At 40.2% G+C, this 20,258-nt stretch overlaps 1 protein-coding gene across 1 annotated transcript in view; it reads left to right on the top strand.

Moving 5' to 3' along the window:
• Positions 1–20,258, top strand: part of lamb1b (laminin, beta 1b) — a 109,177-nt gene that overhangs the window by 27,621 nt on the left and 61,298 nt on the right. Inside the window, exons 5-10 of the mRNA XM_062996578.1 lie at positions 3,698–3,886; positions 4,037–4,100; positions 5,619–5,815; positions 5,899–6,019; positions 9,716–9,904; positions 10,148–10,324. Coding sequence (XP_062852648.1) covers positions 3,698–3,886; positions 4,037–4,100; positions 5,619–5,815; positions 5,899–6,019; positions 9,716–9,904; positions 10,148–10,324 — 937 coding nt within the window. The remainder of the gene's footprint in view (positions 1–3,697; positions 3,887–4,036; positions 4,101–5,618; positions 5,816–5,898; positions 6,020–9,715; positions 9,905–10,147; positions 10,325–20,258) is intronic.

Below are 20,258 nucleotides of genomic sequence, written 5' to 3'. Positions count from 1 at the left end.
ACACACTATACTACATATACACACTACACATACACGCATACACACTATACTACATATACACACTATACTACATATACACACTATACTACATATACACACTACTACATATACACACTACACATACACGCATACACACTATACTACATATACACACACTATACTACATATACACCCACTATACTACATATACACACTATACTACATATACACACTACACATACACGCATACACACTATACTACATATACACACTATACTACATATACACACTATACACATACACACTATACTACATATACACACTATACTACATATACACACTATACTACATATACACACTACACATACACGCATACACACTATACTACATATACACACTATACTACATATACACACTATACACATACACACTATACTACATATACACACTATACTACATATACACACTATACTACATATACACACTACACATACACGCATACACACTATACTACATATACACACTATACTACATATACACACTATACTACATATACACACTACACATACACGCATACACACTATACTACATATACACACTACACTACATATACACACTATACACATACACACTATACATATACACACTATACATATACACACTATACATATACACACTATACACATACACACTATACACATACACACTATACATATACACACCAACACACACACACTATACACATACACACTATACACATACACACTATACACATACACACTATACATATACACACTATACATATACACACTATACACATACACGCTATACATATACACACTATACATATACACACTATACATACAGTGTATCACAAAAGTGAGTACACCCCTCACATTTCTGCAAATATTTTATTATATCTTTTCATGGGACAACACTATAGACATGAAACTTGGATATAACTTAGAGTAGTCAGTGTACAGCTTGTATAGCAGTGTAGATTTACTGTCTTCTGAAAATAACTCAACACACAGCCATTAATGTCTAAATAGCTGGCAACATAAGTGAGTACACCCCACAGTGAACATGTCCAAATTGTGCCCAAATGTGTCGTTGTACCCTCCCTGGTGTCATGTGTCAAGGTCCCAGGTGTAAATGGGGAGCAGGGCTGTTAAATTTGGTGTTTTGGGTACAATTCTCTCATACTGGCCACTGGATATTCAACATGGCACCTCATGGCAAAGAACTCTCTGAGGATGTGAGAAATAGAATTGTTGCTCTCCACAAAGATGGCCTGGGCTATAAGAAGATTGCTAACACCCTGAAACTGAGCTACAGCATGGTGGCCAAGGTCATACAGCGGTTTTCCAGGACAGGTTCCACTCGGAACAGGCTTCGCCAGGGTCGACCAAAGAAGTTGAGTCCACGTGTTCGGCGTCATATCCAGAGGTTGGCTTTAAAAAATAGACACATGAGTGCTGCCAGCATTGCTGCAGAGGTTGAAGACGTGGGAGGTCAGCCTGTCAGTGCTCAGACCATACGCCGCACACTGCATCAACTCGGTCTGCATGGTCGTCATCCCAGAAGGAAGCTGACGCACAAGAAAGCCCGCAAACAGTTTGCTGAAGACAAGCAGTCCAAGAACATGGATTACTGGAATGCCCTGTGGTCTGACGAGACCAAGATATACTTGTTTGGCTCAGATGGTGTCCAGCATGTGTGGCGGCGCCCTGGTGAGAAGTACCAAGACAACTGTATCTTGCCTACAGTCAAGCATGGTGGTGGTAGCATCATGGTCTTGGGCTGCATGAGTGTTGCTGGCACTGGGGAGCTGCAGTTCATTGAGGGAAACATGAATTCCAACATGTACTGTGACATTCTGAAACAGAGCATGATCCCCTCCCTTCGAAAACTGGGCCTCATGGCAGTTTTCCAACAGGATAACGACCCCAAACACAACCTCCAAGATGACAACTGCCTTGCTGAGGAAGCTGAAGGTAAAGGTGATGGACTAAACCCAATTGAGCACCTGTGGCGCATCCTCATGTGGAAGGTGGAGGAGTTCAAGGTGTCTAACATCCACCAGCTCCATGATGTCATCATGGAGGAGTGGAAGAGGATTCCAGTAGCAACCTGTGCAGCTCTGGTGAATTCCATGCCCAGGAGGGTTAAGGCAGTGCTGGATAATAATGGTGGTCACACAAAATATTGACACTTTGGGCACAATTTGGACATGTTCACTGTGGGGTGTACTCACTTATGTTGCCAGCCATTTAGACATTAATGGCTGTGTGTTGAGTTATTTTCAGAAGACAGTAAATCTACACTGCTATACAAGTTGTACACTGACTACTCTAAGTTATATCCAAGTTTTATTTCTATAGTGTTGTCCCATGAAAAGATATAATAAAATATTTGCAGAAATGTGAGGGGTGTACTCACTTTTGTGATACACTGTATACACACTATACACATACACACTATACACATACACACTATACATATACACACTACACATATACACACCAACACACACACACTATACATATACACACTATACATATACACACCAACACACACACACTATACACATACACACTATACACATACACACTATACATATACACACCAACACACACACACTATACATATACACACTATACATATACACACCAACACACACACACTATACACATACACACTATACACATACACACTATACATATACACACTATACACATACACACTATACACATACACACTATACATATACACACTATACATATACACACTATACACATACACGCTATACATATACACACTATACATATACACACTATACACACACACTATACACATACACACTATACATATACACACCAACACACACACACACTATACACATACACACTATACACATACACACTATACATATACACACTATACATATACACACTATACACTATACTATACTACATATACACACTACACATACACACTATACTATACTACATATACACACTACATATACACACTACACACTATACTATACTACATATACACACTACACATACACACATACACACTACACTACATATACACACTACACACTATACACACTATACACATACACACTATACATATGCACACTATATACACACACACACTATACACATACACACTATACATATACACACTACATATACACACTACACACTATACTATACTACATATACACACTACACATACACACTATACTATACTACATATACACACTACATATACACACTACACACTATACTATACTACATATACACACTACACATACACACATACACACTACACTACATATACACACTACACACTATACACACTATACATATACACACTATACACATACACACTATACACACACACACACTATACACACACACACTATACATATACACACTATACATATACACACTATACATATACACACTATACATATACACACCATACACATACACACTCTACAGATCCAGATTGCACACATACACACTATACACATACACACAATGTACAACCACAAATGTCTCCTGTTCATGTGGAATGTAGAACTTGCCTGCATGTATTTCATCCTATAAGGCTCATTCAGTTTCAAGAAACTAAGGTTTCATTTTTGTAAACCCACTGTGTACATTTCTCTGTGTGTGTGTGCGTGTGTGTGTGTGCACAGACGTTTCGTCCTGCAGCAATGGTGATCGAGCGTTCATCAGATTTTGGGCGCACCTGGAAGGTGTATCGATACTTTGCGTACAATTGTTCTTCCGTTTTTCCACACATCTCTCAGGGACCAGTTGTTGCAGTTGATGATGTCATCTGTGACTCCCGCTATTCCAACATTGAGCCTTCGACAAAGGGAGAGGTTTGCATAACACACACAAACACACACACACACACACACTTGAATAATCAGTTTTTCATGATTGAAACATTTCAATTTAATACTTTCAGTTTAATGTATATTTTTATTTAGTTTGTGTGTGTGTGTGTGTGTGTGTGTGTGTGTTTGCAGGTGATCTTTCGAGCTCTTGATCCTTCATTTAAGATTCCTGACCCATACAGTGAGCGGATCCAAAGTAAGTAACCCATAATGCACCAGGGTAAACCTTGCAACAAGCCTAGGGTGTTTGCCATTTGCACATCATTTGGTGTAAATATAAATACATCAATCATTCATTCATTGTTTCTTTTATTGTTTTACCACTGATTTATCCTGGTCAGGGGCACGATGGGTTTGATCAATTAGACGGAAGGCAGAAAACACCCTGGCAGGTCGCTAGCCCATCACAGGGCAAAAAAACCCCAAATATAAATAATATATAAATATGTCTAGCATATTTGTGGTACATTGCTCGGGTGGCGCAGTGGTAAATTACGCTAATCCACTACCCCTGGGTTTCAGGGTTTAAATCCCCAGCAATGCTATCGGCCCGTCATGCATCTACATACAGACAATTGGCTGTGTCTAAGGGGTGTTGCAGAGGCTGGAACCACTGCAAACCTGACCAGGATAAAGTGGTAAAACGATAAAACATAAATATTAGGGCTGTCACACGATTAAAAATTTTAATCGAGATTAATCGCGATTAAAGAACAAAATTAATCTAGATTAATCTCGATTAAAATTTTTAATCGTGTGACAGCCCTAAATATATATGTATTCATCTCAATTAATCGCAAACTAATAATTAAGCAAAATTTGAACAGTTATGCGCATTGTTATTGCAAGAACGTGTTTACCAATAAAACATTCATAAAATATGATAAAATTATTAAATCTAAATTCATTGTAGAAAGCACATTATCTGACAAAAGTGAGGATCTTTTCCTGCTCATGACCCTGACACTGAAAACAGGTGCACCAATCATAATGTTTTGATCTAATATGGGGCATCAATAAAGCAACAAAACACAGATATGATTATTTCATAGATCTATTAAGAAAACCCTTTAATAATGTGTTTGTGCAGAAAGAATACTGGGAAATACTGTTCTAAATTACCATTTAAACATCTATAAATACCTGAAACAGTCAAGTTAGCAGACATTATCTATAAGTAATTGACTGTAGCTATATAAAAAAAGTGTTAATTAAAACAGTCCATGTAAACGCTTAGTCCATATAAATATCAGATACGAATGTGTTTTTAGAAAACTACAAACATCACAAATATAAATCATGTTTATAACCATGTGATAGAATAACCTGAATAAACTGTAGAGATGAAACATCACACAGAGCTTCACTTTTTACCGGAGGGGGAGGAGGCGGAGCTACATGGTTTTGATGGACAGCTCTAGCAGCCAATGGAAATACTCGTTACAAAGCTTGCGTGGTTTCATTCATCTTTTCATCAACACGTAAAAAAAGTGAAAACCGCTAAAAGTAGTTTATCATCGGACAGTTCATGCGCTTTACATCCTAATTCATCTGAAATACAGATAATTACCACAGAGACACACATGTATATGCCAAATAAAAATAGTTAGATTAAAAATTTTAATCTTGATGAATTAACGACAGCCCTAATAAATATATAAAGTATTTTAAAATGTGTGTGTGTGTGTGTGTGTGTGTGTGTGTGTGTGTGCAGACGTTATCAGGATCACTAACCTGCGAGTGAGGATGCTGAAGTTACACACTCTGGGTGATGACCTGCTGGACGATCGGGATGAGGTGAAGTACTACTATGCCATCTATGACCTGGTTGTCCGTGGCAACTGCGTCTGTTATGGCCACGCCTCCGAGTGTGCACCAACCGATACCAATGATGTGGGGCCCGATGGAATGGTAATGCCGACTAATCCGATCATTAGTACAGAGTCAGCATTGATACTGGAGTTTCTAATGTGTGTGTGTGTTTGGTGTTACAGGTTCATGGTCACTGTATGTGTAAACATCACACTGCTGGATTAAACTGTGAGAGATGTGAGGACTTTTATCAGGATATACCATGGAGTCCAGCGCAGGGCCGTGACACCAATGCATGCAAGCGTATGTACACACACACACACACACACACACACACATTCTCAGTGGTTCTTAACTTGACTGAGTGAGTGACTTTTTTGCATTATGGCTGCTCAGGTGGCGAGTTGGGGTTCTGAATACATCGTATCGAATCTCAGCTCTGCCTTCCGACTGGGCTGGGCGGCAGCATGAACAACGATCGGCTGTTGTTCAGGGCTAGAAGGTAGAAAGTCGGATCATAGGTCCTCATAACCTGTGCGACTGCGGCCCCTGCTGGCTGACTGATGGCGCCTGCACAGGGCTGAGGAATAACGCTGATGGGGGTGTGGCCCTCCGTACGCGGTGCCCGTCGGTGTATGAACTCGACTCGTGCAGGTGAAAAATGCAGTCTGTACTGACTGTACGTGCCGGAGGGGGCGTGTGTCAGTTGAGAGGCGTCCTCAGTCAGCGGTGAAGGGTCGAATCAGTATAGAGGACGTATTCAGGGTAACTGGACACGACTAGAATAGGGGAGAAAATTGGTATAAAAAATATGTATAAGGCATTAAGAAAATGTTATTAACATTTGAATTATTTATTTTTGATTTCTTTTTCATGTTTTATCACCACATTTTCCTGGTCAGGGTCACAGTGTAAAATGTGGTAATAGAACATTAAAATGCAGCAACGCACCCCAGACAGGGTGCCAATCCATCGCCGGGCTATTCTGCTGACGTAGACACAGACAGGCATAGCCAGTCATGCCTGTATGTGGATGCCTGACCGTCAAATAGAAATTTATTGCTGTGCCACCTGAACACCTTATTTAAATAATTGTTTTTTTAAACACAAAAAGATCCTTGGTTTTAAAAAGTTTATCTTCAATTCACCTCACTTGCATGTCTTTGGACTGTGGGAGAGAACCGGAGCAAACCCACGCAGACACGGGGAGAACATGCAAACTCCGCACAGAAATGACCTGGAGCGCCCCACCTGGGGATCGAACCCAGGACCTTCTTGCTGTGAGGCGACAGTGCTACCCACTGAGCCACCGTGCCGCCCAGAAAGCAAGTGATAAAATGGTGCATACATGGGCATTTTGACCTCCTAGTACGCTTGTACGATTCCATGTTCTAAAGTACGCGTATCGTTTGATCTCGCATTTCGCCAGTTTCAGTCAAGTTGTCACCAGGTTGTCACTAAAGTTGATTCCGCCGCTGAGCCACAGAGATCTGCGCTTCATTTTCACCCAAACACCCCGCCCCGCCCCGCCCCGCCCCGCCTAGCTTCGCGCTTCTGTCAGAGACCGTATTAATGATGAGACCCGCCACGGACTGCGGTATGAATGGGATTTCTCACAACGCGAATCATGGCGTCCTTTCAAGGATAAAGTCCCGGCCTTCAACAAAAAGAGCCAATCAGCTTGCTGCTTGTGCCGAGAGCGGAGGGGGGTCAGCGTGCTAGTGGCGAACCCCCTCTCGCTGTGGAGTTGTGCGCAGGTGCAGTAGCCATAACGAGCCGAAAAATCGCGTTTTTTGTGCATTATTGAGAAAGGTTTTTATCAGATTTTATCAACGATGTAAAATGTGTTGTTCAAATGGTAATCCCCTTTCGCCCGTTGAGCCGATAACATTGAAAAGGTAAACTTAAGACGTTGAGTTAGCCCAATATTAACACGACGGTGTCGTTAACCACTCGTCAAGGTTACAAGGTTCATCTATTCAATATGAGTTTGTTACACAGAGACTTTCAGTGACACACTACTTCAAAAAGCAAAGTCTGCAACCTTTAACAAGTTAACAAATGTAACTGTCTAAACATTATGCATGATACATTTGAACGTTCTTTTGTTGTTTGAACATAGAAAATTGATTTTATTTATTTATTTACAAAGAATGTCTTCAGTTTACTTTCATTTCTGACAAAATTCTCAGGTGGAAGGAGTTTCCATGGGCTTATACCACTTGTACAATAGTTTGTTTTCAATGCAATGTCGGGTGTGTGGTGTGATTGCAATAACTGTCCAAAAGTAATGGTTTACAAGTATATGCTTATGAAGTAACTAAGGAAAGCAAAGCATTGGGCTACATTTCAATGTTACTTACACACAGCCCATGTGAAGCAACAAGCAGATAGCAAAAACAGTTTAAAAAGTAGCTGTGTTCTACAGTTCATCTGTATTGTTATTGTAATGACCGCAACACCGTTGTCAAGCTGTTCTGATAATAAAACTTGAGTGGAAGTATTATGCTTGCTTCCGCAATCTAAGTGGTAGGCGGGCAGTGGTGGAGTGCACATTGGTGGTGGACTGGACTGTTGGGGGGAGTCGAGCGGGGGCTGTGTGTGTGTGTGTGTGGGGGGGGGGGGGGGGGGGTTGTACTCATAAAATTCTTTCAAGGTTGGCAGGTCTGTTTTGTTTTCTATTTTATTTATGCATTTTCTCCCAATTTAGCGTAGTCAATTTGTCTTCCGCTGCTGGGGATCCCTGATTGCAGTCGAGGTGGGTATATTGCTGCTCACACTTCCTCCGACCCGTGCGCAGCCCTTAGCGGGACCCTTTTCCACCCATGCATTCTGCGCAGACGCCTCTCTATCTGCTAACCAGGGTCCTTACACAGCGTTTGAAGACCCCACCCACATAGTCCGGTCATCCCGCCCTAGCAGAAACGTGTCTGCCGCAGACACTGCCAATTATGCCCGCTAGATGGCGCCCAGCCGACCGGTGGCAACGCAGAGGAGTTCAGAATCTCGGCGCTGGTGTGCCAGTGAAATATCCCGCTGGATTCACATACTTTGCACAATATTACAATTTGATCTGAATCAGCTTGTGGTTGGATTCTTTTGCTTCATAGTGAACCTCTCATTGTCAATAAAAATAAAACAAAGAATCCCCCTACAATCTACAAATATTATGCATTTTCTCCCTTTTTCTCACGATTTTAGCATAGCCAATTAGTCTTCCGCTGCTGGGGACCCTGATTGCATCCGAGGAGAGTGTATTTGCCTGCCCCACGCTCCCTTTGATGTGTGCGCAGTCCCTCGACCCCTTCTTATTTACCCACACTTTTTTGGAGTGGATTTGCACGTGAGGCCAGATATTGCACACATAGAGCCACGCACCGATCTCTATGCTCCTCCACCTCTGTACAGGCGCCTCGGGCTGCTAACCAGACCCCACCCACTTATTACTCTGGTCTTTCCCACCCAGCAGACTGATGGACAATTTTGTCTGCTGCAGGCCCAGGTGACCGGTAGCAGAGCTGATATCTTGAGTTTGGGGACAAGGGTATGATCCTCATTTTCAGTCTGTCTGTTAGGGCTTTCTCTTTTTTTTTTCTTGTTTCCAGATCGTTTTTTTTTTGTATAACAACCTGCTAAAGGTAAATTGACCACTCCAAATGATCCTGATTGAGTCACTGAATAACTGACAACCTGTCAAGATTTGCCAGGTGGTGCCGGACCCACGCTGACAAAGTAAAAGCTTGCCAAAGACCACACAGACCATAGCTAAACAATAGAGCTGTGCAGTTTATATCTTACAAAGAATAAATGCATTTTTTGCATTGTTCTCACTTGTGAAACACTTGCAAAACTTTATACTGAACCCACAGCTGATGTTTTATAATACATAGTGTGTAACTACACCATTCATTCCTACCTCCCACCTGCCCTGACATAAACTCACAGTAAACAGATCCACAGTGTCTTAATAAATTGTGTGTGTGTGTGTGTGTGTTTTAGGGTGTGAGTGTAACCAGCACTCTAGTTCATGTCATTTCGACATGGCGGTGTACCTCGCGTCGGGAAATGTCAGTGGAGGAGTGTGTGATGACTGTCAGCACAACACACAGGGTCATCACTGTGACAACTGTAAACCTTTCTACTACCAGGACCGCAACCGGAACCTTCGAGATCCTTATATCTGTCAGCGTAAGTCTGTACACTAATATCAGGTGCTCTTGTGTTTCTATCAGAGGCATAAGTGTTTTCTGTGAAGGGTGACGGCTGGCTGGTGTTGCAGCTAGAGGGGAAAGGTTGTTTTTTTTATTTCGTTGGCCTCCCCTGTATTTATTGGATCATTCTGGTAGATTTCTCAGGTGTTCGTACTTCTCACTGTGCTGGACGGTTGGTTTAACAGGTTTGTTAGCATGTAAATGCGTCTCTTTTTTACAGCGTGTGACTGTGATGAACGAGGCTCTCTGAACGACGGCGTGTGTGACGGCAGGACAGACGTGATGAAAGGACTGATCGCCGGTCAGTGCCGCTGTAAACCGAACGTGGAAGGAGACCGATGTGATCACTGCAGGCAGGGGCGTTACGGTCTCAGCAATCATGAGCTGGGCTGCCTGCGTGAGTAAACACACACACACACACACAGTTACACACACAGTTACACACACACACAGTTACACACACACACACACATAATTACACACACAGTTACACACACACACACACACACACACATAATTACACATACAGTTACACACACACACACACACACATAATTACACATACAGTTACACACACACACACATAATTACACATACAGTTACACACACACACACACACACATAATTACACATACAGTTACACACACACACACACACACATAATTACACATACAGTTACACACACACACACACACACACATAATTACACACACAGTTACACACACACACACACACACACACACATAATTACACATACAGTTACACACACACACACACACACACACACACACATAATTACACATACAGTTACACACACACACACTCACATAATTACACATACAGTTACACACACACACACACACACTCACATAATTACACATACAGTTACACACACACACACACACACTCACATAATTACACATACAGTTACACACACACACACACACACACACATAATTACACACACAGTTACACACACACACACACATACAGTTACACACACACACACACATAATTACACATACAGTTACACACACACACACACACACACACACATAATTACACATACAGTTACACACACACACACACACACACACACACACATACAGTTACACACACACACACACACACATAATTACACATACAGTTACACACACACACACACACACACATAATTACACATACAGTTACACACACACACACACACACACACACATAATTACACATACAGTTACACACACACACACACACACACACATAATTACACATACAGTTACACACACACACACACACACACACACATAATTACACATACAGTTACACACACACACACACACACACACACACATAATTACACACACAGTTACACACACACACACACACACACACACACATAATTACACATACAGTTACACACACACACACACACACACATAATTACACACACAGTTACACACACACACACACACACATAATTACACATACAGTTACACACACACACACACATAATTACACATACAGTTACACACACACACACACATAATTACACATACAGTTACACACACACACACACATAATTACACATACAGTTACACACACACACACACACACACACATAATTACACATACAGTTACACACACACACACACACATAATTACACACACAGTTACACACACACACACACACACACATAATTACACATACAGTTACACACACACACACACACACATAATTACACATACAGTTACACACACACACACACACACACACATAATTACACATACAGTTACACACACACACACACACACTCACATAATTACACATACAGTTACACACACACACACACACACATAATTACACACACAGTTACACACACACACACACACACACACATAATTACACATACAGTTACACACACACACACACACACTCACATAATTACACATACAGTTACACACACACACACACACACTCACATAATTACACACACAGTTACACACACACACACACACACACACATAATTACACATACAGTTACACACACACACACACACATAATTACACATACAGTTACACACACACACACATAATTACACATACAGTTACACACACACACACACACACACACACACACACACACACACACACATAATTACACATACAGTTACACACACACACACACTCACATAATTACACATACAGTTACACACACACACACACACACACACACATAATTACACACACAGTTACACACACACACACACACACACATAATTACACATACAGTTACACACACACACACACACACATAATTACACATACAGTTACACACACACACACACACACACACACACATAATTACACATACAGTTACACACACACACACACACACACACACACACATACAGTTACACACACACACACACACACACACATAATTACACATACAGTTACACACACACACACACACACACACACATAATTACACACACAGTTACACACACACACACACACACACACATAATTACACATACAGTTACACACACCCACACACACACATAATTACACATACAGTTACACACACACACACACACACACACACACATAATTACACACACAGTTACACACACACCCACACACACACATAATTACACATACAGTTACACACACCCACACACACACATAATTACACATACAGTTACACACACACACACACACACACATAATTACACATACAGTTACACACACACACACACACACACATAATTACACATACAGTTTCACACACACACACACACACACACACATAATTACACATACAGTTACACACACACACACACACACACACATAATTACACATACAGTTACACACACACACACACACATAATTACACATACAGTTACACACACACACACACACACATAATTACACACACAGTTACACACACACACACACACACACACACACACACACACATAATTACACACACAGTTACACACACACACACACACACATAATTACACATACAGTTACACACACACACACACACATAATTACACATACAGTTACACACACACACACACACACACACACACATAATTACACACAGTTACACACACACACACACACACATAATTACACATACAGTTACACACACACACACACACACTCACATAATTACACATACAGTTACACACACACACACACTCACATAATTACACACACAGTTACACACACACACACACATACAGTTACACACACACACACACATAATTACACATACAGTTACACACACACACACATAATTACACATACAGTTACACACACACACACACACACACACACACATAATTACACATACAGTTACACACACACACACACACACACACATGCAGTTACACACACACACACACATAATTACACATACAGTTACACACACACACACACACACACACACACATAATTACACACACAGTTACACACACACACACACACACACACATAATTACACATACAGTTACACACACACACACACACACACACACATAATTACACATACAGTTACACACACACACACACACACACATATAATTACACATACAGTTACACACACACACACACACACATAATTACACATACAGTTACACACACACACACACACACATAATTACACATACAGTTTCACACACACACACACACACACATAATTACACATACAGTTACACACACACACACACATAATTACACATACAGTTACACACACACACACACACACACATAATTACACATACAGTTTCACACACACACACACACATAATTACACATACAGTTACACACACACACACACACTCACATAATTACACACACAGTTACACACACACACACACACACACATAATTACACATACAGTTACACACACACACACACACATAATTACACATACACTTACACACACACACACATAATTACACATACAGTTACACACACACACACACACACACACACACACACACACATAATTACACATACAGTTTCACACACACACACACACACACACACATAATTACACATACAGTTACACACACACACACATAATTACACATACAGTTACACACACACACACACACACACACACACACATAATTACACATACAGTTTCACACACACACACACACATAATTACACATACAGTTACACACACACACACACACATAATTACACATACAGTTACACACACACACACACACACACACACACATAATTACACATACAGTTTCACACACACACACACACATAATTACACATACAGTTACACACACACACACACACTCACATAATTACACACACAGTTACACACACACACACACACACACATAATTACACATACAGTTACACACACACACACACACATAATTACACATACAGTTACACACACACACACATAATTACACATACAGTTACACACACACACACACACACACACACACACATAATTACACATACAGTTACACACACACACACACTCACATAATTACACATACAGTTACACACACACACACACACACACACACATAATTACACACACAGTTACACACACACACACACATACAGTTACACACACACACACATAATTACACATACAGTTACACACACACACACACACACATAATTACACATACAGTTACACACACACACACACACATAATTACACATACAGTTACACACACACACACACACACACACACACATACAGTTACACACACACACACACACACACACATAATTACACATACAGTTACACACACACACACACACACACACACACACATAATTACACACACAGTTACACACACACACACACACACACACACACACATAATTACACATACAGTTACACACACCCACACACACACATAATTACACATACAGTTACACACACACACACACACACACACACACATAATTACACACACAGTTACACACACACCCACACACACACATAATTACACATACAGTTACACACACCCACACACATACACATAATTACACATACAGTTACACACACACACACACACACATAATTACACATACAGTTACACACACACACACACACACACATAATTACACATACAGTTACACACACACACACACACACACATAATTACACATACAGTTTCACACACACACACACACACACATAATTACACATACAGTTACACACACACACATAATTACACATACAGTTACACACACACACACACACATAATTACACACACAGTTACACACACACCCACACACACACATAATTACACATACAGTTACACACACCCACACACACACACATAATTACACATACAGTTACACACACACACACACACATAATTACACACACAGTTACACACACACACACACACATAATTACACATACAGTTACACACACACACACACATAATTACACATACAGTTACACACACACACACACATAATTACACATACAGTTACACACACACACACACATAATTACACATACAGTTACACACACACACACACACACACACACATAATTACACATACAGTTACACACACACACACACACATAATTACACACACAGTTACACACACACACACACACACACACACATAATTACACATACAGTTACACACACACACACACACACACATAATTACACATACAGTTACACACACACACACACACACACACACATAATTACACATACAGTTACACACACACACACACACACTCACATAATTACACATACAGTTACACACACACACACACACACACATAATTACACATACAGTTACACACACACACACACACATAATTACACATACAGTTACACACACACACACATAATTACACATACAGTTACACACACACACACACATAATTACACATACAGTTACACACACACACACACACATAATTACACACACAGTTACACACACACACACACACATAATTACACATACAGTTACACACACACACACACACACACATAATTACACATACAGTTACACACACACACACACACACACACTCACATAATTACACATACAGTTACACACACACACACACACACATAATTACACACACAGTTACACACACACACACACACACACACACATAATTACACATACAGTTACACACACACACACACACACTCACATAATTACACATACAGTTACACACACACACACACACTCACATAATTACACACACAGTTACACACACACACACACACACACACATAATTACACATACAGTTACACACACACACACACACACACATAATTACACATACAGTTACACACACACACACATAATTACACATACAGTTACACACACACACACACACACACACACACACACACACACACACACACATAATTACACATACAGTTACACACACACACACACACACTCACATAATTACACATACAGTTACACACACACACACACACACACACACATAATTACACACACAGTTACACACACACACACACACACACACATAATTACACATACAGTTACACACACACACACACACACATAATTACACATACAGTTACACACACACACACACACACACACACATAATTACACATACAGTTACACACACACACACACACACACACACACACATACAGTTACACACACACACACACACACACACATAATTACACATACAGTTACACACACACACACACACACACACACACATAATTACACACACAGTTACACACACACACACACACACACATAATTACACATACAGTTACACACACCCACACACACACATAATTACACATACAGTTACACACACACACACACACACACACACATAATTACACACACAGTTACACACACACCCACACACACACATAATTACACATACAGTTACACACACCCACACACACACATAATTACACATACAGTTACACACACACACACACACACACATAATTACACATACAGTTACACACACACACACACACACATAATTACACATACAGTTTCACACACACACACACACACACACACATAATTACACATACAGTTACACACACACACACACACACACATAATTACACATACAGTTACACACACACACACACACATAATTACACATACAGTTACACACACACACACACACACATAATTACACACACAGTTACACACACACACACACACACACACACACACATAATTACACACACAGTTACACACACACACACACACACACACATAATTACACATACAGTTACACACACACACACACACATAATTACACATACAGTTACACACACACACACACACACATAATTACACATACAGTTACACACACACACACACACATAATTACACATACAGTTACACACACACACACACACACATAATTACACACACAGTTACACACACACACACACACATAATTACACACACAGTTACACACACACACACACACATAATTACACATACAGTTACACACACACACACACACATAATTACACATACAGTTACACACACACACACACACACACACACACATAATTACACACACAGTTACACACACACACACACACATAATTACACATACAGTTACACACACACACACACACACACACACACACATAATTACACACACAGTTACACACACACACACACACACACATAATTACACATACAGTTACACACACACACACACACACATAATTACACATACAGTTACACACACACACACACACACATAATTACACACACAGTTACACACACACACACACACACACACACACACACACACACACACACACACACACATAATTACACACACAGTTACACACACACACACACACACACACATAATTACACATACAGTTACACACACACACACAGTTACACACACACACACACACATAATTACACATACAGTTACACACACACACACACACACATAATTACACACACAGTTACACACACACACACACACATAATTACACATACAGTTACACACACACACACACACACACATAATTACACATACAGTTACACACACACACACACACACTCACATAATTACACACACAGTTACACACACACACACACACACATACAGTTACACACACACACACACACACACATAATTACACACACAGTTACACACACACACACACACACACACACACACACACACACACACATAATTACACACACAGTTACACACACACACACACACACACACACACATAATTACACACACAGTTACACACACACACACACACACACACATAATTACACATACAGTTACACACACACACACACACATAATTACACATACAGTTACACACACACACACACACACACACACATAATTACACACACAGTTACACACACACACACACACATAATTACACATACAGTTACACACACACACACACACACTCACATAATTACACATACAGTTACACACACACACACACACTCACATAATTACACACACAGTTACACACACACACACACATACAGTTACACACACACACACACATAATTACACATACAGTTACACACACACACACACACACATAATTACACATACAGTTACACACACACACACACACACACACACACACATAATTACACATACAGTTACACACACACACACACACACACACATACAGTTACACACACACACACACATAATTACACATACAGTTACACACACACACACACACACACACACACATAATTACACACACAGTTACACACACACACACACACACACACATAATTACACATACAGTTACACACACACACACACACACATAATTACACATACAGTTACACACACACACACACACACACATATAATTACACATACAGTTACACACACACACACACACACACACATAATTACACATACAGTTACACACACACACACACACACATAATTACACATACAGTTTCACACACACACACACACATAATTACACATACAGTTACACACACACACACACACACATAATTACACATACAGTTACACACACACACACACACACATAATTACACATACAGTTTCACACACACACACACACACATAATTACACATACAGTTACACACACACACACACACTCACATAATTACACACACAGTTACACACACACACACACACACACATAATTACACATACAGTTACACACACACACACACACATAATTACACATACACTTACACACACACACACATAATTACACATACAGTTACACACACACACACACACACACACACACACACACACACACACACACACACATAATTACACATACAGTTTCACACACACACACACACACACATAATTACACATACAGTTACACACACACACACACACACACACATAATTACACATACAGTTACACACACACACACACACATAATTACACACACAGTTACACACACACCCACACACACACATAATTACACATACAGTTACACACACCCACACACACACACATAATTACACATACAGTTACACACACACACACACACATAATTACACACACAGTTACACACACACACACACACACATAATTACACATACAGTTACACACACACACACACATAATTACACATACAGTTACACACACACACACACACATAATTACACATACAGTTACACACACACACACACATAATTACACATACAGTTACACACACACACACACACACACACACACATAATTACACATACAGTTACACACACACACACACACATAATTACACACACAGTTACACACACACACACACACACACACACACACATAATTACACATACAGTTACACACACACACACATAATTACACATACAGTTACACACACACACACACACACACACATAATTACACATACAGTTACACACACACACACACACACTCACATAATTACACATACAGTTACACACACACCACACACACACATAATTACACACACAGTTACACACACACACACACACATAATTACACATACAGTTACACACACACACACACACACTCACATAATTACACATACAGTTACACACACACACACACACACTCACATAATTACACACACAGTTACACACACACACACACACACACATAATTACACATACAGTTACACACACACACACACACACATAATTACACATACAGTTACACACACACACACATAATTACACATACAGTTACACACACACACACACACACACACACACACACACACACACACACATAATTACACATACAGTTACACACATCTGTCTCGCGTGTGTGT

The sequence above is a fragment of the Trichomycterus rosablanca genome, chromosome 1 (genome assembly GCF_030014385.1).
Source record: "Trichomycterus rosablanca isolate fTriRos1 chromosome 1, fTriRos1.hap1, whole genome shotgun sequence".
Lineage (NCBI taxonomy): Eukaryota > Metazoa > Chordata > Actinopteri > Siluriformes > Trichomycteridae > Trichomycterus > Trichomycterus rosablanca.
The sequence above is the reverse complement of the archived record's forward strand: the minus strand, read 5'-3'. Positions and strand labels throughout refer to the sequence as shown.